Here is a 25704-nt window from a genome sequence, read left to right on the forward strand (position 1 = left end):
GAAGACCTGCCTCCAACATGCTTCAGCCTAGGATCCTTGCACCCCAGGCCCACAATTTAAAACCATTGGCGATCTTTCCAACCCTTTTTAATCGTCTTTCCAAGAGACCATTTTGAATGAACGGTGGCACACTTGAGAGGGTGATCCGTGTTGAGGATGCAGAAAGGGTGGTCACCTGCATGTAGGTATCGCAGATGACCATGCCACAAGGAATCAACTGGTGAACGAGCGCTTCCGACTTCAGGAAGGCAACCACAGGTCGTTAATTCTGGACATGTACATCAGATTTTCGTGTCCTATCAGCTCGTTGACTGCAAGCAGTATTCCCTCCATGCACACCGTACCATCAGGCGGCATTATCCGTACTCTGTGCCAGAGAGACGGAGGGGGGGGGGGTTGGAGGATGCCATCTCTCCGATTAGCCGGCACTGCCAGGCAGTTGCACAGGCACACCTCCCGAACCAAACAACCGAACAAAGCAATCAAAAAATTGCAAACATAAACAGAAAAAAACACAGAAAGAATATAAACTAAAAAACTATGTACACATGTGGAAAAGGCGAGTGGAAATAAGACACTTTCAATCTCCGCTCCCCTCTTGCACACCTGCACAGGAAGAGGAAGGAGAAGTCTCAAACCACTGCAGCTGAGTATTATTGGAACCCATCAAGTGATTATGTAACTACAGACTGAAAACCAGGGGTCCCTAAACTTTTTCCTGTGAAGGCCAAATAACTTTTCCCCTCTCTGATGGGGGGGCCAGGCCAGTTTGTAACAAAAAGTGTGATGACTGAAGACACCTCGTCTTAACATAAACATTATTATTAACAATATTCTTTTCCATAAAGACACTCATAAACAAAAATTAACCCTCTGGGATCTTGACTGGAAAACAAACAAAAAAAAACAAACTAACATTATTAATGGATAATGTCTTTGTCTCATCTCTTGACAGATTAGACAAACAGCCTTTTCTTTGAATTGAGCAAAAAAATAATTGTTTGTCCACTGCAGATTAAATACCCTGCATTCTGAATCTATTTCTCTCTTACCTAATCTTTCGCCATTATTCTGTGTTTTTTTACAGGGGTGTGTCCAGGTTTTTTTTTTTTTGAGGGAGGGGTTTCAGATAAGGCATAGACTGCAGAGGGGTGGAATAGAATGTTACGTTCTACGCATGTACAAGTCATGATTACGTGACCACAATGAAAAAAAAATCACAATTTAAATAAATCATAATAACAAGGATCTACAAAACATGAAAACTGTGTCCAGTTTTTGACTGGCAGGCACGGCCTGTGGTAGAAAATTGGTTGAATATTAAAAATACAGAATGAGGATCAGTGATCTTCTTGTCTCCCAGTTGTTCTTCTCAGGAGTAAGACCATTGTCTTGGTCTTATCGTGGAGGCAGGAACCTGGGTACCCAGGACTTTTGGCTTTGAACAAATGGTGTCACGTCCCTGGGGTGGATGAATCCACAGGGCAGTTGGGACCCAAAGCCTTGCTTAAGGGCACCTTGCTGGGCAGAATGAGGGTGGTTAGCTGCAGGTGGAATATCTGGTCTGAGAGTCCAAACCTGCAGCATCTGCTCAAGGGAACTTATTAGCAGGTATGGATTCCAGATTATGTACTTGGTGTGGACCTCCTGGGGAGCGCCTCCCAGTATGCCCTCCTGCAGCCATGACCAAAAGGGTTTCCCTCAAGCCCTTACTTTAATCGTGCGTGCGCGCGCACACACACACACACACACATGCACGCACCTTTCCTCCATTTTCTACTTCTCGCTAAAGAATCCCATACGTGATCTTTCATAGACGCAGCTGCTTGCGAAGGAGTTCATTACCTTGAACGTTTGATCAATGCTCCTTAATGTCGCCGGTGTCCCAACACATGCCGAATCCTCATATCTCATCACTTCTTACGTCATATATATATATATATATTACAATATTTATATATATGTATATAAGATGTGGTCTTTAAATGACTGGATCATGCTGAGCTGGGGCTTCACATGAAGACTACATGAACCAGGGATGGATTCCGAGATCTTCAGCTCTCGAGGTCCTTTGTCTTCTGCTATTTACATCTCCAACGTGTCAAAGGGGAGCACACTTTTCGCAAGACCCGGGTGTGAGGGGAGGGTCTGTGATTGGCCATCGGGCACTGGGGAGGCTCTGGGAGGTTTGCTAACAAACGGGCACTTTGTCCCAGGTGAATCAGCTGAATCCCTTCGTTCAATAAATGAACCAAAACCACCTTTTCGTTTTTAAGCATTGGTTTGACCAAATCAACGCAGCAGAGACTGAAGGTCCGGAAACAAGTCAGGTGACTTCTGTCCTACAGGTCCAACCAGCTGGTGGTCTACAAGGGGCTGCTGCTGTGGTCCTGTGGAACCAGCTTATCATGGGATTAGACTCCCCCAGACTCTGCGGTGGTAATTTCCAACCCTGTCATGACAAGAGTGACAGATGAGAGCCCATGTGCATGAGTACGTGCACGCGTACTCACCCGGGAATCTGATTACTTCTTCCACTTGAAAATTGATTCTCAGATGCCAGTTTTCCTCAGGGAGGGGGGTGAGTAATGGTGAGGACAGGTTCTACGGGTTCCACATCTGCATGACAAAGATCCCGGGGAGGGCAGGGCCAGCACTCATTTTGAGCTGTCAGCTGATCCAATCCCTGGGGTATATTCCAAACACCACCCTGTGCTGTTGTCATCGACGGCGACAAAATCAACGGGTCGTAAAGGTTGGGGCCGTCCGTGCACCTGCCACATTAATGATAGCTATAGCTGTTGGATGATCACAATCAATAATCAAACCTGAGAGTGTTGGGGAAGCGGGAGGAAGGGGCGGAGGCAGGCGGGGGAGGTGGGTCCCCGCTGTGCCCCATTAGAGCCACGCTTTCCTTCATACAGCAGCGCAGTTTACACACCACTGTGAAGTATTGATTTCATATGATGTGTGTGTGTGTGTGTGTGTGTGTGTGTGTGTGTGTGTGTGTTTGTGTGTTTGTGTGTGTGTGTGAGTGTGTATACTCATACATGCAGTCCCTCCTAAAGTCGTGTGTGGCTGCGGTGCCATGTGACCAGCCACAGCAGATGTTGCATTATTGCTCAGCCTGCTTGCTGCCTGCTTGCTGCCTGCTTGCTACCTGCTTGCTGCCTTCTTGCTGCGGCTGCTTCCTGCTTCCTGCTTCCTGCTTCGTGCTTCCTCCGTCCTGCTTCCTGCTTCCTACTTCGTACTTCCTGCTTCCTGCATCCTGCATCCTGCTTCTTCCTTCCTGCTTCCTGCTACCTGCTTCCAGCTCCGACTAATGTGTTGCTGCATTAGGTGCCTGCTGAGAGCTGCTCTCGACGCTTACTCATCACCCAATAACGGAGGAAGCAGTGGCGGAGTGTGTGAAACGTGTAGGAGTGTGTATGGAGGCGTTAATCTGATGCTTATATCCATGTCTGGCTCTCAAAGGCATCCCACCCTCAAGGTGTTACCACCAATGACCAGCGAGGAGGAGGAGATGTCTGCTAGCAGAATGGATGCTAGCAGAGTACCTGCTAATAGAGTAGATGCTATCAGAGTAAGAGATAGCAAAAATGAAGACCAAAAGCTTGGTGTAAACAAGTGTTAATGTGTAAACAATAGCAAAGTAAAAAAATTGCGGATTTAAGGAGAACGGAGTAAAAACTAGCAGAGTAAAGGCTAACACAGTAAAAGTGAACAAAGTAAAAGGAATTAGAAAAAAGCTAGCAGATTAAAAGCTATAAGAATAAATGCTATTTGAGTAAAAGCTAATAGTTGGCAACCAAAATAAAAATTAACAGACTTGAGTGAAAGCAGGCTGAGTAAAGGGTAACAGACAAAAAACTTGCAAAGGAAAACCAACAGAAGAAAAGCTAGTCGTAACTCCCAGATGGCTCTGTCCACAGGTGATCCTCCGTGGAAGGGAGGTTCTCCTTCTGAAGGACGTGGTCTTCACACTCAGATGCCTCCTACCGGAGCATCCTGAAAGGCTGTCCAATAAACTGGCGCTGTTCCACTTGAGCCGTGTTGCTGATGGGCTGTTTCCTGCTTCACTCCATAGCTCAAGACGGGTCCGCCATGATGTTTATTGAGATGTGGGACATCCACGAGAGGCTGCTTGGTTCCGCTTGTCACAAGCTCCTCATGTATTTTCCAAATGGAGACCTTTGGAAATAGAACTGAAGTACTTTGTTGAAGCCGCAGTTGACTGGCTCTGTGCCAGGGCCCCCTGACCTCCACCTGACCCTCTGCCTTTGTGACCCAGGACAGTATGACGGTGTTTGTCCAAACTCCCGTCACTCTATCTCTCTCCTCAACACCAGGAGCCCCCGCACTCACAAAGGCCCCAGATGGTGGCGCCAACAAAAGTAATCTTCTCTTTCTTCTCCTACGCCCTGCCCCTTTTCCAGACAATTAAAAACCTGACCCTTTTGCAATATGGCTGCAGAACTACTTCCACCCTCCCTGTGCCCTCCTCAGCCTCTCCAACCCCCTTTTACAAGGAGGGGGGTCCTGTCCTTCATGGCCTGTGCCAGCTCAAGTCTGCATGATGTTCTGCCTCCTGTGGAAACCAAAATAAAACATAACTGACTCCTCCCACTGTAAAGTGAAGCCTGGGTGCTAACCCGTGTTGTTTTCACATAGGCATTTGCTAATTTAAGGACAAGCACCATCTTTGCCCACATTTGCCAGCAACCCCAGCAACCCTGGCTGCTCTGCATGATAACGCCCAGGGCTGTGTTCCACCTGCCGCGGTAATCTTCTGGGACCGCTAGATAGCTGGAGGTGAAAAGCCATGGGAGACATTTCAGTTAAAGGGCGCCATTTGTCTATTGGGGGGGAAGAGGATGGGGAGGGAGGGGGGCGAGTGCCAGGAAAAGCACTGACATTTGTGAATCACATTATTATGGGCGGTTGTTCAATTTTTATGGATGTTGCTATGGAGAGACATTGTCCTTCCTGCGCCTTCCTCCATATGAGATGACTTCTGGAGTCAGCTGCTTTGAGAGGGCTGGGGGGCCTGGGCTGTCACCTGTGGACTCCACCTGCTCTGCCCCTCACATTACAGGGGGTTTCCAACTTACACTGTCCTTGTCTTTACAGATAAAATCCCATAAATTCATTGATACGATAAATTTTAACTTGCAGGAGGGTGAAGTAAAAAAACATGAGGTGCAAACTTGATTGCAAGTGTATGGGGTGCTACATGGCATTTGTTTGGGAGTGGTGGCACGGTCCCAGCATGTTCTCACTTTTATGTGTGTTTTTTTATTACGGTTTCATCTTTGTTATTTTTCTGTACTAGTATTATGAGCTTCCTTTCCTTTTCCTGGTTGTCTGCTTCTATTTTGTGTTACAGCAGTGTGACTCCGGGTTAGCTACGGGACTAAGCGTATGCTCGCTCTGACCTGCATGCAACTGTCCATACTTGAGTTACATAAGAACAGATCTCCAATGTATCTGGAGGAGCCCCAGAAGCTCTGAGGGAGTATTTGTATTATAAAACACTGCACAGTCAAATCTATATTTGATCAGCAAGTGTGGCTCCAGTAGGAATATATATTGAGAATCATTGTGATTGGGGGCAAACACTGCCACCTAGCAAACAGAGCAGCCTGTTCGCTGATGAATCCTGGGGGAAGTACTGATGTACCAAGTGTCCGCTATTCCCAACACATGCCTTACTGAAAAGTGACAACCTTTGAGTGTAGTTAAAAACCTGATTGTTGATACATAGAAGTGCCTCATTCACCGACAATGATCTTCCTTATGTGTCGGTTTTGTAACTCAATTAGCGTAAGCTAGCTGTCGTTCTACCTTTATCCATACAGTGGCTTGCATGCCCTCACATGCAGTGTTGGTCCTTTGCTGATATTCCTGATGTTGGTTATTTATATGTGGTGATGAGGTCGAAGGTTGTCCGCTCTCCTTTATTCTGTGTGTGTTCTTAAGGTGTTACCAATAATAACATGTGGTAGAAGCTCTGGAGAACATGACATAGTCTCCAGAGTACTTTCTGAAGCTGTTCAGAAAGTAGGCTGATAATCACATTTAGCTGAGGGTGGAAGAGAAGTGCTTTTACCTGTTGGATCCATTTTCATACATGATGACATGCACCGATGGATGATGACGGGGTCTTCTCAGTGCGGAGTCCCTTGGGGGAAAACCACTGACCACTTAACTGACCTGTTGTTGGCCATTTTGGTGCAGCGTGGTCGTTTGTGGTGTGATGTGGCACTGAGATGAGGGACTAAGATAAGCTGCCTTCTCGTTGCTGCGAGGCTGGATCAGTGAGTTTGGGTTTGATCTTCACATGAATTCTTCCTCTGATGCAAAGGTTGTTGTGTTCACACTGCGGTTGGTAACCATGGTTACCGTTGCGTAGATGTGAGACCAACGCAACAATGACACAAAAATATATGTTATGAACATTTTTATTATATAACATTTGTTATAACATCAGTATTATGATATCCTTTGTATAATCTGATATCCTTACAAAGGTGTTTCCCTTTTTGAAAATGTCCATTTAAATCTGATGATCCAAATGATGTGATTGGCCAAGAGGTTGGGTGGGGGCTGGTTGGAAGAAACCAACCACATGGGCGGTTGGAGAGGGAGAGAGGAGCACTGAGCGTCTCTGGATGTTAACTTCTTAGATCCCAGTGACCGTCAATAGGGAGGAGCTATCCCCTCTGACCATTGCAGCCATGACAGTGATTTCATGTTAAAATTTGTGTCTGCTGGTGACTCTGCTTGGTAATGAAAGTGTGAATTCATATGTAGGCAGCCCAGTCCTGCTCCTGCTTTTTCTAATGTTTTTGTTCTACTGCCAATGCTAACGTATGCCTCCCCTTTATCTCCAATGGACCGTGGATTGTTTCCTTTCCTGTGTAGGAACACAAAGAACCCAACAACAAAATAAGCAGTTTACCTCAAAAAAAAAATCCAAACTGAAGGGAGCCTCACTGGTGTAGTCAGCTAGAATGTAAGTGGATTAAGAGCAACGTTAATACGTTGGCACTGCAACTTGCTCTTTGACTAACAGTAAAATAAAGTGTGAGCTCTTGGCTGCACTTCTTCTTGCCGAGTGGAATCACTTGTATTCACATTTAAATGAGAGGCCCTGCACGTCTCACCTCCTTGTGATGTGTCTGCTAAGCTTAGCTTTAGCTTAGCATTTTTCTCCCCTTGCCGCTCCTTTGGGGCATGCTCTGCACGTTGTGGCGTGCTGCTTCTGCTTGCTGCCAGCTGGTCCCGGACCAATTCTGCGTCTGAATCTGCCCCGGTGCTCCACCTACACGGTGCTGCTGCAGCAATCAGCCGCGGTTGTGGTAGAACAGGTGCTAATTAAATGCAAATTGCCGGCGCAAATTGAATGAAAAACGCAGTGCAAATTTGTTCTGCACTTCTATTATGCAAATCCGGCCCCCTGTTTGTCTTCTCCCAGTTTCAAATTGAAATTGGGTTTCACTGAAAGATGGGGCAGCTTTTATGATGGCACTTCTCTAGTTCTGCATCCTACATTTATAACTTCCAGGATTCCAAACATTGTTCGTTCAATGGTTAGAGACGCTGATGTTTGGTGGAGTTCCATTTCTAGACAATTCTCAATTTCATTAAAAAAATTAAAATGAAACTCTTGCGTCTCGCAGCTGGTGGATGAAGACCTGTAGACCTCCCTGCTGCAGAATCAAAGCAGGTTGATCTAGAAATAAGAAGACTGGAGGAAAACTTCCCCCTTATGAGTAAGCACTTGGAGACAACTCTGAGGAGACAGACTTGATTGTCACTCTGCAGGTGTACAGAGTGATGTTTAGCATTGGCATTAGCTTCCAAAAGCCAGATAGAAATGACAGTGAAGTGCAGGTAGATTACATGCAATCGATAGATATATACAGTATATTATGTACTGTATGAAGCAGCAGTGCAGTTACATGGTAGTGCAAGTTAAATAGCAGCAGAAGGTTGCATGTACAAAGAGGAAATATTAAAGACGTGAAATATGCATTTTCATGTAAATAACTACATAGCTATCTGAATATACACATCAAAATTAAAAAACATCTTACGGTGATTGTGTGAAGCACTAATGAGTAAAAAACACGGGGCAGAAACAGAAACACCGGGTAGAAACAGCTCAACGTGGGCGGCCTTCTGGCTTGCACCGGAGAGAGAGAGAGGGCAGAGAGACAAAAAGAAAGAGTGGTTTTGTAAAGACAACCAAGCACAAAGTGAAAACATCAGTTGTAGCAAAGCTATGGAGGCCACAGAGACACAGGTGTGGACATGAATGGGCTGATCAGGAATGAATGACATGATGGATAATGATTCCTCTCCCCCATCTAAAGTGTTAGGGTTACTTTATTGGCTGGTCCTTCCCTTTGGATTTTGTTTCTTACATGTCATTTCCCATTCATTCCCTATGTTTGCACGCAACAGCTGCAGCATCATTGGCCTCACATTAGAAGGAACCTTGCGGTTGGGAGATGGTGGAGGAGCAACCACCATCTGCTCTCAGCAGGTGTGTAATAATAGCCCATGTAGAGACTGAGAGGAATCCCTTGACTGATTAGAGGTATGGCGTTGGTCCTGCTCCTGGTTCTGGGGGTTCTTCATCATTGTTGTTTCAGTAGGACAGTTGTGTTTGGAGGTGGTGCTGTCTGCCTCATGGTGTTGGAGGTACTCCAAGCAAAAAAAACATCTTGAGGGGCCTGGTCTTGGCTGAGTTCACAGGATCGATGCCCTGACTGCTCGAACATCTGCAGTGCCAATGAATCACCACCCCTGCGGTTCCCCCTGTGGGTCACCTTCACCTTGACGGTTGCTCGTGAGAACCCAGGCAGACAATCCTTCTTAGGTCCTTCTCCATCCTACGACGATACATCAGAAGCCACTTCTTGCTATCGTTGCTATCAAGCTTACTCACTGTGACATTTTCACTCGAACGCATCTGGAATCAGATTTAGCCCTCCATGTCCTCCAAGTGCTCCTCAACATGTCAGCAGTGAAGGTGCGAGCAGCAGTGAAAGCATCCAGAAGTCATCCAAAGCCCCTCATAGATGAGACAAATCCCTCAGCGACAATCCGGCAAGGAGACAAGCTTTGTAATCAACAGGAAGCCGCCTAAAAATAAAGATGGGAAAAGATAAATGAAAGTTCCCAAACACAGGTTGAGGAGCGGCGGGATTCATCTTGGTTGCCGGATGCATTTCCTTTACTGAGCCTCTAAAGCAAAACTCCAATGGCTCCTCTCATTATTTCTGTGCGGTGTGTACAGTTTCCACCATCTCTCTGATGGCTTCTGCTGCTGCAGAGCCAGGAAACATAGACACAAACAAAAACAGGTGCTTGGACACCAGAAAGAACCCTGGGCTGATACTGCATCTGATCCACACCTTCTGATAGGGGAGAAAACACTGAGATAAAGCACTCGCTCTGGCTCTGTTATCCAAGTGTGTGTGTGTGTGTGTGTGTGTGTGTGTGTGTGTGTGTGTGTGTGTGTGTGTGTGTGTGTGTGTGTGTGTCTGTCTGTGTCTGTGTTTTTCACCTTGAATTTAAGGGTATTTGCAGCAGCCACCTCATTCTCAGGTACTTGAATTCCCCATCTCAGTTAAAAATGATGAAACCGGACCCGACAGCAGATCCCAGGGTAGGTGAGTTCACCCTGGTGGAAGGCCAGGGAGGAGAGCTGGAACCTTCTCTGGAATTGAGAAAGTTCTTCTACTGCCTTTCCATTGTGGAAATGAAGAGCTATCCCCTGACACAAAGTGATAGGGAAGCAGAAAGTCTTTTGTGTACAATTTCAAATACTGCATTACTGATATATATTAGCTTGTGGAGCATCACTGGCCACTACAAACAACATTAGGGAGACTGGGGAGCTCCATGGGAGAGAAAGTAAACACCTTCCAGAGGGGAGGGGGAGCCAAATATCTTCATTGCTTTGGTTGGAAAACGGTCCTTCCATCTCAGTCGGGAGGAGAGAAATAAGTGTGTGTGTGTGTATGTGTGTGTGTGTGTGTGTGTGTGTGTGTGTGTGTGTGTGTGTGTGTGTGTGTGGTGTGTGTGTGTGTGTGTGTGTGTGTGTGTGTGTAGTTCTCACTGATGCTGGAGGCTCTGCTGATGCAGCAGAGTTTGAGTATATCCAGCGGCTATGGGCGTCAGAGAAGGTGAGCAGATGTGGTAGAGTTGAGGATCCAAGGCAGGTGGTGGCGATGCTGCAGCCTGCTACATGCCCATGTGGAAGGTGCTGAGGGACAGGGTGGGCAGGCTATTCTGCTGTTCTGGCCTTGAACGTTGGCTATGGCCTTTGTGGAATGGAGTTGACTGGGTGAACCCCCGGGACTGGACCTTGCTGTTCCTAACGCTTGGCACTGCTTTGAACTCTACGGTGACGGGTATATGCACTTGTCCTCCTCCTCCGGACCTCTCTGTTCATCTAGGTGTTACGAACACCATTTATTCAGCCGCTCCCCCTCCAGTCTCGAAGGGGGCCTAATTGCCTGCACCATGATGGGACCCACTAGTGTATCTAGTGTATTGGATGCTGCATCTCGCTGTGGTTGTCTGTTCAGCAGGCTGAGCAGCAGGGGGTTCTGGGACGGTGCCGTGTAGTTCGCCTGCTGGAACTGCCTGGGTGGCCAGTGCTTCTGCCCCACATTTACCCCACATTGGTATATTTTTCTAAAAAAATGGAACATGGCATTTAGCAAAGCAACACCAGGAACACCCATTGACACCTCAAATGACCCACTTTCCAACTCTAACATTGGTTGCCTTTCGATGTTCATTTGCCACCCTCCACCACCACCTCCTCCACTTCCATCTGTGTTGTAGTCCAATCAGCTGTTCCAAGATGTTTTCCTGTGTTCACCTGAGAAGTGTAGTACTCCTCTGACTCCTCGGTAGTACGTAGGCCCGCCTCCCAGAAGCTCTTTGTCTTCACCGTCGGTCTCCTGCAATATTGGAGCTGCTGTGAAAACTCAGCTCAGCCCTTAACATTTTATGATAACCCCAATGTAAAATGCACGGAGTGTGTTGGTGCACTCCGGTGAAGTGTTTTTGGGTGTTTAGCTGCTTCTGAGTGCGGAGTGTTGGTGGCGGGGCCGGAAACCAACTTCGCCTGACTGTAAAGCAGCATGGATATTATTTAGCAGGAAGTGGGACTGAAAGTAGGTTGTTGTCTGTGTGGAGCGCTCTGCTGCGGCAGCGTGGATTCTTTCAGAGGTGAAGGGCGGGGGGGGGTTGCACTTAACATCACCTACATTAATGCTATTTGTATTTGCCCTGTAAAAAGCATTGCTGAAAGCAAGGGAAAATTGGGATAGAACCTCACTAACAGTCTTCTCTCCCTCCGTGCACAAACACTATGAACTCACTGCCGCTCGCGCCCCTATGAAGATGAGTAATGTAGAAAACACAGCACGGCCGGTTGAGGAATATATTATCCCCGAACCGGGTGGCAGTGATGAATGTCTGGAACAAACTGGCTGCACGGCAGCACCAGAGGCCCAGGAGGCCAGTAAGAGCCGCAGACAGTAAGATAGAGAGGAGAGCGCTGGAAGCAGTTAGGTTTCTTTTAGTTTAAAATGTACTCCACTTTGACAGGATTGGGACATGCTGCCCCGAGACCACCCTCTTCTTCCTTGGCCGTAAAGCACTGGGCTCTGCCCCCCCCTTCCCATTCCCCTTCCCCTCCCGCTCACCTGTTTGTCTGCTGAAGATCCTGAAGGGCCCGCGGTGGACATCAGATGCATATCAGCAAGAGACCATGACAACTTAATGGCGCTGCTCTTGTTTTATGTGCCGCCATCTCTTCAAGGTTATTTCTACCCACCAGCAACTCATCTTCTAGAACTCAATGTACACCAGGGGGCCGGCCTAGTGCCACAGAGCGCTGCTCCAACAGCAGATTTACCCTGACCCTGAAGGCAGCGAGTCGGCATGGACTCTGTTTAGCACTGAAGGCACTAATGGCATGGATGATGGAGTTATCAGTGAACATCGCTGCCCTCTAAATAAAGTCAGTGGCCTCCACATCTGAGCAGAAGCATTGGCTCACCGAGGTGGGTGGAGGCGATGCATGAGGTTCTGATGGATGTCAGAAGGAAACATCTCAGTAGAGATAACAGACAGCCACATAAGGACATCAGTCAAACCTGCTGATGGAATGGTCAATATCTCAGAGTGGTGTCCAAGTGACCTTCTCTTTGCTGCCGTTTCTCTGCCTGAAGCTGGATGGATGCGAAGAGCCAAATGAAGATGTAGAAGATGCATCTGGCCTGACAGTTGGAGAATCTGTCCTGGCTCGGGTAAAGAAATATGTTTTTTGTCTGTGCTCCACATCTGTTGAGCTCAGCACCCACAGACTCCAGGTTCTGCACCCCCTGCAGGTGGCCTACGGTGTTCCCTCCACACCGGCCGGTGCTCAGAAGGTGAAGGATCTCTGCCCAATATCAGTGCTTGCGTTCAATTTTTTGGCTTGGATCGATTCTACAATGAATTCCCAGATCTCCTTTGCCCCTCCTGATAGAACGCCTTTATATAAGCATATCCCGACTCCTCCCCCGTGGCTCTGCAGCCCCAGATTGCAGTGTAATCACCTGCTGATCGTTTATGCAGACGGACATTGAAACACAAATGCTGTGGTGCTGCTAATGTGCTTCCTCGCCTGCGGAGCTCCTCGGAATCAGAGCTGTGATCAGCAGCCTCATCTTTAACCTGGGAATCTGTTTAACAGGGCCTGTCAGCCCGCTTCCTGTTTAGGCTCAATATCTGACACACACACACACACACACACACGTAGCTTGTTGTGGTGAAGAAGTTGGACCGTGGCGGAGATTAATAACCTGTCACTAAGGGTTGGCTTCCACTATTTTGCTGCACTGCTTTCTTTTTGCAGAAGGGGAGAATAATACTCTCCTCCTTTTTCTGCCGGTTCATCCACCAAGCTGTGTGTGTGTGCATGTGTGCGTGTGTGGATACTGTAGGGAAACCAATGATTGGCATTGGATAACGTGACTTCCCTTCCCAACAATTCCAAAATGCCAAATATGTTTATTAACTTTGCAGATATGAATTATTATATATATTATCATGACATATACCATGACAATATATATCATCATGTTATATACTATGATAATCTATATCATTACATTATGTAGTTTGATAATCGTGAGGGAGAGACAGTGGTTGCTGAACATCGCTTAAGGAAGTCCTTTTATTTAAATCACACTTTCCCTTGGGTTGAAGCCTCCAGCTCTGAAGAAGGTCTCCCAACTGAGGGACCACATTTAAATGGTTTCGACAGATGTAACCATGCGGTGGTGATAAAGAGATGCGGACCTGTACTTCCATCAGGTGGACTCTGTAGATGTTAGTGAAGTCCTAGTAGGCTTGCAGGATTTCCAGCTGCACTCCAGAATCCTCTAGCACAGGCCTTGCCAACCTGCAGCTGTTGCGTTCATGTTGATTTTTCTGTTGTGTGTGTTTGTTTTTTAAACTTAAGAGCCACATGCGGCTCCAGAGCCACAGGTTGGCCAGGCCTGCTCTAGCAAAAAAAAAAAGAATGGTCAAAACAGATCATACCAGACCTTGTGCTCAGCCCACCAGGCTGCTCTGGAACTGAGAGAGGAACCTGGAACTCCTTGGTTGTTAGATGGGGCTCTTTGGAGGTGTGGCTCGCTATGAACCAACCACCGGGTAGCCAATGACCAGCTCCTTCCAACCAGCTGGACCTGCTCACTTCTTCTCACGTGTTCTTCCACTAATCCAAAGAACCAGCCCCTCAAACCATGTGGGTTGTAGCCGTCTGAGGTGTTCAGATGGTCTTTTATCAACAAAACTTCACCTGTAACTGTGGGTTTGATTGAAAATGAAGTCTAAGTCAAGATCTCAAGTAGCAGTAAGCTAACATATAATATTCAGGGGACAGACTCCTTCATGATTGTCGTCTCTGTATATTTAATGTCTTCTCAACTCCCTGTCTGCATTCAATATGGCCGCTGTCTCCACAGATGTACGGAGAAGCTCCCCCAGCATCGCTCAGTGGGAACTCTGCCCTCTGGTCGACACACCCTTTAAAACCCAAAAGGGTGTGGCTAACAGCCTTGGAAATGGATGGATTTTTTTCAGGGTCTTATTTATATTTTTGTGAAGGGAGAGGGAGTAAGTTTTTCAAGATGCATTGCTCCATGTGAGGAGGAGCTGGGTGTCTTGAGCAGATGGTGACCTTGGCTCCAGATAGCAGTAACTCAACAACCAGTTGATTGGTGGATTAGTCACTGTAGAACCCAAGTCCGCCAAATCCGACCTCTATGTGATGGATGGAGATAACCCATCACTTTTGGCTTATGGTTTCAGGTGCATGAGATGTGAGGACCTCATCAACCCCCACTTTGGAGAGTATTTTTTTAATATTATTATTGTGTATTAGAAGGACTGAGAAGATGTTGACAATCCCTAGCTCTGAGTCAGAGGGTCTTGTGTCAGAGTTCTGTAGGATGCAGTGAATATCATGGAAGTCCAACGAAAACACAATCCTAATTTACTGTGAACCTCCTCACTCACCAGCAGGATCTGCATCTTCTGTCTGCCTTCACAGAGAAGGTCTCCTAATTCTTAATCACCGCCTACACGTGGACTAATCACCGATTGTAATATCCAGTGGGGAGTGCCATAATCAAGGCACTCATCGGATTTGGCATCTAGTTGCCACACCGTCTGCAGACTCCGAGCCTTCGAGTGTCACGCCTGAGTCTGCTTTGAAAGTTCAGGCCATTCTTTACTGGCATTCCTCATTGCGGTCCTCACACGGAGCCGTGGAAACCATTGATGTTGAATTTGAAAAAAGGTCACAGTAATTGATGATATAAACATTCTGATCCAACATGGACGATGGCGCTCAACGTTTCCGTGAGCCTACTTCCAACATCATTGACAGCGTTCTGTTTGTGTTGTTTTGATTGGCTGCGAGACATACCAAACAGCCGCACCCTTGTCTTTTGAGTAAAACTAGCTTAGCTTCTTGGCTTCCCCCCCTGCTGTGAGCTTCTAAGAAGGTTCTGCCCATTGACTAACTGCATTGCTATTTGAGTGTTGATTATGGATTTCACATGTCCTCGGTACTTTTGAATTGTTCTTTTTTTCGTTTGGAAGGCAAATTTTGTTTAAAGAAATTGCCATGATGTGTGACTTTGAAATCAGTTGATAAATGAATGAATAGATACTTGTGTTTCTGCTGGAGAAGTTGGTTGGTCCTTAATGCTGAGTCTGTTTTCACAGACATCCACGATGAGAATGGGCTGAAGCCTGTCATGGTCTACATCCACGGCGGCTCCTACATGGAGGGAACGGGAAACATGATTGACGGCAGCATCCTGGCAAGTTACGGGAACGTCATCGTCATCACCATCAACTACCGGCTCGGCGTTCTGGGTGAGTCCACTGATCCAGAGTCCTAATTAGCTCGGCGTCGGTTGATTGGGTCCGACAGGAGGTCAGAGAATTGATTTAACGACTAATTGGCACTGGGTGTTTCGCCGAGCGTCTAAATGGTGGCGAGGGGGCGCTGTGGTAGAGACTCAGCAAAGGACTCTGTTGTTTGGGTGGAGGCCGCCGACCTCCTTCAGCCCTATTTGATTACATTTCTCAGCGTTTGATGGCTATAATTAAAGTGGAATTATACCTCCCTGCTGTTTTGCAGAACAAACACACTTTCTCCTGAGACCAATCAAATTGGTTAATCCATGCACGAGCATGTGCATGTACATGCACAAGCATGTGTGCAGGAAGAGGGGATAGGCCTCCTATATGCATACTTTGTCGGCCGTCGGACATTTTATCCTTTAGACGGCTCTTTGCATTGAGCTCTTTATTCGCAGTGCTCACGTTCAGATGGGGCCTCCGTCCATGTACGAGATGAGAAAATGCAGATCCAGGATTTTCATCTTCTTACATGATTGTGAAGGCTTGGAAATCATGTGTTTTATGAGTTTACCTTAAAGCACCAGGAGAACAGGAGAACATAGTGAGAAGATACCACATGTTGCAGCGGCTGCAGGAGTTGGTGGAGCAGAAGATGTTTCATACCTGATTCCGAGTTGCTGCGTTCATGCTGGGTTTGGGGAATCAGGAACAGGAACGGTGCTGGACCCTTAGTGAAGAAATTGTGAACAGGTGAAGCATCAAAGGTTAAGCGCGGAGTATCATGCAGGAAACAACAAATGCCAATGTTCCCTTTGCTAACGATGATGGTCCATCTCCATGCTGGCTGCTTGGCCAAGACAGTAGATTGTGTGTTGCTGGATCCAGGATGGTCTTGGGGTGAAGCAGACGAGGCAGAGAATGTGGGGTTTCTTCAAGGTCCTGGTGAGTGGGCAGCCAGAGCTGCTTCCAAGATATACTCTCAGAGAAGAACTTAGGTTTAGGAGACATTAACATGCAGAGGACACCCTCCTCTGCATGTGTTACTTGACGAACAGGCCCGTTGGGTGGAGGCAATGAAGTCAGTATACTCCGAGTAAACTGACCGCCTTAACCGAGTCAAGGCGCTTCGAAAGCGACAAGGACAGCTGCCAGCATCTGATTGGATGGCAGCGGTAAAGGCATAGCCTATAAAATCCAGTAGCAGGAATTTACCAATGCACCGGTGTGCCTTCTGCTCATATGTGATGTATTCATGACTGAAGAAGATCCAGTGCTCCGTGTACACCAGGACTGACAATACTGTGGTAGTACCGAGCCAAGTGTACCATGTACCTGCATAAGTAACAATATATATGCTGGCTGTGAAGCACAAATCATTGTATATCCTCACCGGCCCAGATGCCGCCAAGGCGTTAACAGTTCTGTGTTTGAGCTCAACTCATGTTCCGTTACTGTGACTCCGCGGAACGCTTGTGCATGTTGCTGCCGCCGCTCACCACTCATTATCAGGTCAGCCTGTCTGCAGCAGCAACTATATTTAGGTGCTGGAGACCCGGGGGGAGAAGGTGTTCTGGAAAAGTGTGCGCTGTGGGTGGAGGTGGAGAGACAGCAGATGATACAGAGATCTTGGGACAGAAGGAAGAAAAGAGCAAAGCACATTAGATATTAGAAATTGTGATGAAGTGGTGATGGATCAGAGGTGCTCAACCATAAGCCACCTCCCTCATGCTCCCAGCCCATTTTATTGGCAGTGCCATGATGCATAGGTTAGCACTTCCACCTGATGTGTGACTGAGAGGGTGAATTAGTGAATGTTTCTACATGAAGCCCTCCTTAGTGGATGTAGGGTGAGCGCTGCCTCTCGGCCAATCACAGCTGAGGTTCTGGCCCCCCGCAACCATGACTATATACCGTATTTTTCGGACTATAAGGCGCAGGTTTTTTCATAGTTTGGCCGGGGGTGCGAGTTATACTCTGGAGCGACTTATGTGTGAAATTATTTCCCTCTCTTGCTCTGATGTGTGTGTGTCTGTGTCTGTGTCTGTGTCTGTGTATGTGTCTTTAATATAACAGCGATCGTCACACACACACGCCAACCAATCAAAATTCAGCGGAGGGGGGTCATGGCAGAAGTGCGTTGTGAAAAAAAATGCTACCAGCGACTTCTGTACCTATGAAAGTTGATCATTTCAACATACGCGTTAAGTAATAAAAACAACTGAGAAAGGCTCAGAAGAAAATCATATTCTGCAGGTAACAAGCTGGAAGTAGTGAAATATGCAGCTGAAAATGGCAATCGAGCAGCAGAAAGAAAGTTTGAAGTTAGTGAGAAACTTGTAAGGGACTGGCAAAAAGTGAGGTTACTCTTACTGAAATAAAGAAAACTAAAAAAGCTAACTGTGGGCTGAAAGCTAGTTGGCCACGGCTAGAGGAACGAGTTCACACATCGGTGCTTGAACAACGTGCTGCCGGGAGAGGCTTGTCAACAGTACAGTTGCGTCTGCCAAGGAGATGAATAGAAATGACTTTGCGGGAGGACCTTCCTGATGTTACCGCTTCATGCGATGCAATTGCAATCAGAGCAAGGACACCATCCTGTCGGGATTCAGAAAGTCTGCAATAATTGGAACTGCAAGTGATGATGACTCTGATCGGATGAATCCTGGTGGTGATGGTATTCACCAAACTTTACCTTCTGGTAGGTAGGCTGAGGGAATGTTGACATATTTACAGGTAATCATGATTGGCTGATAGGATACTGAGTAGGAGTGTGATTGGCTCCCCAGCATCGTCGTACCCAATCAGCTGACTGGGGCAAAGAGAGAAGACAGCTCCTGTCTGGATTCCACTGCACCTCCTGCTGCTGGAGAACAGTGGCTGCCACCACAAGCAAAACAGAACATATGATCTGGCAGGACCTTCGGCAGAAGTGTGTTCCTCTCAGAGGAGCTTCAGACCGAGATGTCTGCATGTCACAGGCAACTCGAGCAAGGGGCCAATCATATCCCGCCTCTGATTGAGATTCACCTTCAACCCCCTTCTCCGCCTTAAATGTTTTTTAATCATTAAAAAGCGTTGAATAAAATCTCCAGGACTCAGTTCCAATTCAGATATTCTGAGGCACGGTGGACCTCAGAAAGGACAGTGAGCTCATCTCCAGGCAGGTTAGACAATCAGAAGAGCTGTAAGTGTGAAGCCATGCTGAGGCTTTGTCCTCTCAATATTTCTCTGCTGCTGATCAAGATGAAAAGATCTTAACTTGAGATCGCCGATCCAGAGGTGGATCTGGAGGTTGACCTGGTCCACAGTATTTGAAGAGCCTTGACTTCTGTCTCTGAGCTGCTGGCTTGAATCCATCGACCTCGAATGATTAACTGACTAATACACATATAGAGACATGTTCACCCTCTCATTCACTTGATTGGACAATGTAGGGTCTCCAGTGTGGAGAAACCCGGAGATCCTGGAGGAACCCTGGCTGACACTAGGAGAATATGGAGACTCTATCCTCTGCAACACCACAATGTAAAGTTAATTTTCCTAATCTGAAATCCTAAAGTATATTATTTTACAAAACAAATACCTGATTCAAACTCTTCCAATTTGAATAAATCAGTTGTCTCTTCTAATTAGACGGTGCTGCTCTACAAGGAAATAGCTGACAAATACACAAATTGTGGTAAATAGTACAGAGTGAGTACTGTTGATAGGGAAAGAGGTATTTATGGAAGGGAAATCAGCCAAAGTTTGTTTAAAGACATGGACTTTAGAGGAAATTATTTATAAAAACACAACACTGAGGTTGTTAACTGAATGAATTATCTATCAATATGAATATAAATACCTTCCTGTGTGAGTGAGATGCCAGCTGTGACCCCATCGAAGCCTGCCACAGTCTTTTCTTTGTGTTTCCACATGTATGCCTAATGTTGGAGGACGATTCGCAGAGCGACTGTTTGCGCTTGCTGGTTGGTTTACATCTTCCTCATCCTTCCTGCCATCAGGCGGTATGGAAGCAGATCCCTGGACGAAGGAGAGGGATTAGAGGAGGCTGGGGACTCGTGACTCAGGGGCTGAAAACCCTGTATGCCCCGTTGATGCAAGGACGCACATGGCCTAGATATGTATGTCACAGATGTTACAAAACCAGTGTACAGAAGTACTTGAAGTTTGCCCTGCACTCAAATCCCAGCACCCAGAAGCCTTTGTGAAGCAAAGATAATCAGAACCTAAAGCTTCATTTATGCCTCAGCGCTGAATTGGCACTGTAGACTCTGGTGCCAGATTGGCTTCGTCCTTAGATTTAAAAGGTCACACAAAGGCAACACTTCCAAGACGGTGAATGTACTTTTGGTAATAGCGGGGGATCATCTGCAAAAAGAAAATCCAATCTCACGCTGTCTAAGAACCCCTCCTGCTGGCAGCCGTCTCGGACTGAATTGGAGTGGGGTCCGGGGACTGACCCCTGGGGGACCCCACTTGTGACCCCAATCTCTGATGACACCGACACACAGAGGGAAGTCAAGTGGCCTCTCCCTGTGGGATTTCAAAGGGAAAAATAGGGAAAGATGATCTTTATCAATTATTTAGGTGAAACTGATGTCACTGCTGCTCCAGATACCTGACAGAGCCTGAAGCCCGAGATAAACCCAGTATTTCGCGGAGGCTTTAGAAGACACCATAGGAGAGTTACAGCAGTTCAAGATGCCACCTCTCAGAGGAGCGCATCCTCTGAGATGCGCACGCAGACTGCGTAAGGACAACGGATTGAACCAAGTGGAGTCATCAGATAATATCAGCGACTTTAGAGGGTCAAAATAACGGCGTGCTTCTCCGGTGGAAAGCTGCCTTTCTCCTCCAGGCAGGGGTTCAATCACCCCTTGCTCACCCAGGATGAATTACAGAAACAAGAGGAAGAAGAACGGCTTCGGGGGGGAGGGAGGGTGACTTCAGCATCTGTGTCTGTGAACAGGAGTGTTAAAGGCCAGACATGATGGCCAGGAACTTCGACAACCTGAAAGATCATACGCCTGTTTTGTTACATAATCTGCATCCTTTCATCCACGATGAAGAAGAAGCAAAGACAAACGTCTCTGTAACTTATTCAGGAGTTTCCCCTGCCTCCAGCTGTGCTCGGCACCCTGCAGCTGTGTCAGATGTGCTCCTGGAGAATCATCTGGAGCAGGTTTGTCAGAAACCGCCTAACCTAATCGCTGTGATGGAGCTGGAGGTAGAGGAACGTAAAAGAAGGGGACGGTCACTGCTGGCAGCCTCGGTTGTCCACCTGCAACTACTAAAAACAACGACACAAGGGTTGTTGGGTTTTGTAGATGCTTGCAAACAAGTATCTGGGGGTCTTGTTCAGGACTGAGGGCTGAATGAAACACTGTCAGCAGGAACAAATATTCTCATTGGTCTGTCGTGATGAAGATCTTGGTTTACCAGTGGATCTATATTCCAAGTTTGGAGTATCATTTTCTAAACATCAGGGGGTGGAAAAAATAAAAGCTAAAATCCAATGTCCTCACTTCTTCTCCACAAAGATATCGATCTGATCTGGTGGAACATCAGGGGATTCCTCTCTGTGTTCCACACCAACGTAAACTGGTGAGCTGCGTGATTTTTGATGCTGATTTTAAAATGAGGGTGGCATAGTAGAGCAGGGGTGAGAACCTCCACCTCACAGCCACTAGGTCCTCGGTTGGGTTACTGCATGGGGCCTTTCTCTGTGAAGTCTCCATGGTCTTCCCGTGTCTACGTGGGGTTCCTTAGCATTCTCCAGGTCCTTCACACTGTCCAAACATGTGCAGGAGGTTCAGTGGAGACCTCACACTGTCCAGGATCAGAGGGTGGATGTCTTTATATGACATCCAGGCTCCAGCACCCCGAGACCCTAAGTGAGCGTTGTAGATAATGATTGAATTAATGAATGGATGGATGAATGAAAAGAAGAACACAGAACACAGCAGTGACATGTAGAACAGTGAGTAATCCTCCACCCAGCCTGCAGCTCCAGTCTGTCTCTTCTTCCCCCAATTGAGGTTTGGTCTCCTCTTGTATTCTTCAGCCATGTGTCCATCCCAGGACTGCAGCCCCTCCTCCTCCCCCTCCTCCCCCTCCTCCTCTTCTTCTTCTTCCTCCTCCCTTTTCTCCTCTTCCTCCTTCTTCTCCTTCTCCTCCTCTTCCTTCTCCTCCACTACCTCTCTCCATGACTCTCTTTGGGGAACAGGCTTGGCTTGGAGGCTTGGAGGAGGTCAGACCCCCCTGTCAGCGGCAGATCTTCTCTGCCTGCAACTGTAATGTAGGAAGGCCTAGGGCTGCAGCTGCAGTAGCTCCTTCATGCTAATAGAAGAAAAAAACAGAAAAACAGCCAGTGATCCATCCTCCTCCTTTTTTTTGGGGGGGGGGGGGGTCATGTTTCACCTCAGCAAAACACATTATCATGACAGCCGTATCTCTGTGTGCTTTAACATGGAGCAGGACTTCCATGCCTCTGACTTACATCTTAGCTCCACGCAGATCCTCACTCCCTCGTCCTTCATGAATATGTCAATGCCAGGATGTCAGGTCAGGCAGATGCTCCTCAAGACACCTGGCTTTCAGACAGACTGTAGATATAGCTGCAGAATTTGACACTGTCAACAGAAGATCAGTGAAGGACTGTTGCATAGAAGTGTAGCAGTAAATGAGGTTTGGTAGTAATGGATCCTTAATTAATTAATTAATTCATTCATTCTAAAGCTTATCCAGCACCGAGGGCCATGGGGTGCTGGAGCTATCAATGCGGGGTCTCGGCTGAATCTCCTTCATGTGTTTGGCTTGTGGGAGGAACCTGGAGAACCCTTAGGAACCCCACGCAGATATGGGAAGAACATGGAGCTTCCTTACAGAAACATATCACTGGTAGAAAAGAAAGTTTCAAGATCTCTTGGTCCGTCTGGGGTTGTAGTTCTGCTGAGGAGATGGAATCCATGTGGGAATGAAGAGAAATCAGGTTGAAAATCACATGAAGAACACCTTGTTTTTCTTCTCCTGTGCTTGGTCCTCTGCATTTCCTGGCTTGGACGCCCCTCCCCCCTCCAACTACCTGTTTTGGCGGTTGTAATTGCAGTGCCGCACAAATGAGTCGCCACGGTGATAAATGGCCAGGGGATGAAGGGGCGAGGGGGAGTGAGGGGGGCTTTGGCAGCCAATCAGCGCAGAAGTAAAAAGCAACCTTTGGGTTAATGATGTGATAAAATGTTGTGGGGTAAATTAGACTCCCAACACCCCATAACTCCCCCCTTCTTTGTCGCATCACTGAATGGTTACCATGGCAATGCCACGTCACATTGGCGTACATCGCTGCCCCCCTACCCCCAGTCACTTGCTCTTGTAGAGGGTCCCTCCTCTTACGTAACCTTGGAGGCGTCTAACCCGACCTGGCGTTTAAAGGTCAATGTTGTCACAACGCCGAGCTGAGCCTCCATGGAGATCTAGGACCAGCAGAGAACACGTCCACATCCCAGTCTGCGTCACGACCTGTCCCCCGGAACATCTCCCTGCTTTCAAACACCTGCTGACAGCTGGTCTCTCAGGGCTACGTCGCAGGAGAAGGCAGGGTTTGACGGGTACTCAGAATCAACCTGTACCCATGCCGTCCCTGACCGTCATTTCATGAGCCCACAAACCCTCTGCCGCTCAGAGCCAACAGGTGTCTTCAGGCTGAGTGGATGCCGCAGCCACTGCCACCCTGTGCCGCCCGCCGTGTCCTGGCAACCTTGGGCCTTTCAGTGATGGCTGCCACTGCATCTGAGAGGGTCGTCTGCCATCTTTGACCCCCCCCTCTGACTCATGGTCAACAGATATAGGAACAGGAGGTATAAGCATCATTGGGGAAGAATTACTGTTTTTAAATATTCACTTGTTCATCCATTTTGCAGTTTATTGTCCTCTGGTGAAAACCAGAAGGCTTTTCAATTTTGTAGTAAAAAAGTTCTAAATAACTCAGAGATGAGCCGCCGGCTGCTTGCTGGTCACCTTCCAGCCAAAGGAGTCATATGTTTCATGCGGTCATCCATTCCTTCATTCATTGGTCTTCTGTACAGCTTATCATGGGGAGAATGTGGAGACTCCACGAAAGTTAACCTGTGAGAATCCAACAAAGGACATCCTGGGTGTGAGGAGGTGGGGCTAGCTCTGCTCCACTTTCTGGCCATTATAATTATTTTCATTATTGTGATTATTATTATTATTTGACCTTCATGATGGTAGATTTTGTTGTTTTCCAACTCTCTTCCCCTCAATTTAGAGGCGATAATAACACACATATACGCACACAGATGGTGGGGTGTGACAGACTCCCTCTGAGTTAATAACATTATAAACAGGGGCCAGTCCACATAATTGCGTGCCGGCAATGAATTTCCAACAAACTCAGTCGCAGAGAGGAAGCCTTAGTTTGCTTGATTTGGAAGGGGGAGCAGCAGAAGGTCCAGGCACAGGAGTCAGTCCAAGGAGTTCCAGGTTCAGGTCCAGGAGTCAGTCACAGGAAGTCCAGGTCCAGGTCCAGGAGGTGTCAGGTTCAATGAGCGTAGATTTGAATTGAGTATTCTTTCTTTTTGCTCTAGTCCTGATTCCTAAGGATAGAAACACACTCGTTATGATATAAAGTTAATTACCAATTATCAGAAAATACATGAGCAGATAATTAAGGATTTAGTGTGAAAATAAATGTTATCAGAATTTAATAGCAGGGTAAGTACTCTTTGATACTTTGGGTATATTTTGGGATGTAATGGGGCCCCGAACAGTTCTGAAGCCTCCAGATTAAAGGTTGAGATTATCTCAACCTTAATCTCTTGTATTTTATTATGATGTCATTATTGCCACTTTTACGTTCTTCTTTCCAAATGCCATCATTTGCAGACCCAGAGGTGCCACCTGCCCAACACCCAACGCCCCTGGATGTTGAGTCACAGGGGCACCGAGGGCTCTGGGGCTGCTGTGAGCGCAAGTTCCAACCAGCTCTGAACGTCGGCTGGCTGGATGACTGTGTTTTCTAAAGACTTGAAAGAAGTCTGCGAACAAAGAAGCTGGATGGGTGATGCTTTCCAATTGGTCAGAAACGCTGGCGTGGCGCCTCATTCAGCTCTCAGGGAGCTGTTGTGACAAAGGCAGCCGTCCTCACCCCTGCAGGATATGACTGAAGTGCAGGCTCTCATTTCCTGTATCTGCACGGCAAAGGTATTGAAATTGAGGCTGTAATGTGATGAGACGGCGAACTCTGGGTTTAACATATCAATACAGGCGGTGGGCTCGAATACCGGCACTGACCTAGCTGGAGGTTCTTTGTTCGTTTGACTCACTTTAACCGGGAGAACTCTGATGTGTTAAAGACCTCAGCTCAGGAGTATGGCAAGGTCCAGTTTATAGGAACAGATCAGGAGTTGATGAAGTCCAAAACAACTGGATTCCAAAGAACAGTAAAGCTCTAAGTCTTACATCCCCGAGTCCTCCTGAGTCTGGTTTACCTTCTGAGCCTTCCAGGTGTCTGGGTCACCTTCTGAGTGCCCCCTTGAGTGTGGTTTACCGTCTGAGTCCTCCTGGAGTTTTGCTTATCTTCCGAGTCCTCCTGGAGTCTGGTTTACCCTGGGAGTCCCCCTAGGGGTCTGGTTTGACTTCTGAGTCCCCCCAGGGGTCTGGTTTTGACTTCTGAGTCGTCCTGGCGTCTGGTTTACCTTCTGAGTCCTTCCTCACAAAAGGCCAGTGGTGTCTCACATCTTCAGCTCAAGTGAGGCCTCAGTAGCTCCGGGTTGTTGGACCTGACAAATTCACCTTGCTGCTTTCAGATTCATGAGGAGATATGGCTCTCAGCTGGTAGAATGGGTGTCCCCATGAATTTAGGGGTTGGCAGTTCGATTCTTGACTACTCTTAGCTGCATGCCAGAGTGTCTTTTTGCAAAGACACCGAGCCCCCAGCTTCTCCCGATGGTCTGGTTAGTGCCCTTCATGGCAGCTCTGCCGCCATCTGCGGGTGAATGGATGATCCAGTGTGGTGGTGATTAAAGGACCATATAAGTGGTGACAATTTCCTTGTCCGTCCATCCATCCATCCATCCATCCATCCATCCATCCATCCATCCATCCATCCATCCATCCATCCATCCATCCATCCATCAATTTTAACCAGTTATACAACTAGGAATGTGATGTTCTGTGCTTCCATTGCACCTGGGAACTACTGCAGGGTGACAGAATGAAGTC

General features: G+C 47.3%; 1 protein-coding gene across 2 annotated transcripts in view; it reads left to right on the forward strand.

The window, feature by feature from the left end:
- nlgn4xa (neuroligin 4 X-linked a) overlaps positions 1 to 25704 on the forward strand; it is a 73658-nt gene that overhangs the window by 14403 nt on the left and 33551 nt on the right. For both annotated transcript variants that reach the window (XM_086147836.1, XM_086147835.1), the window contains exon 3: positions 15316 to 15468. In XM_086147836.1, the coding sequence (XP_086003962.1) occupies positions 15316 to 15468 (153 nt within the window). The remainder of the gene's footprint in view (positions 1 to 15315; positions 15469 to 25704) is intronic.

This window comes from Fistularia commersonii, chromosome 6, assembly GCF_037954325.1.
Source record: "Fistularia commersonii isolate RoL2024-O1a breed Wild chromosome 6, RoL_Fcom_v1.0, whole genome shotgun sequence".
NCBI lineage: Eukaryota > Metazoa > Chordata > Actinopteri > Syngnathiformes > Fistulariidae > Fistularia > Fistularia commersonii.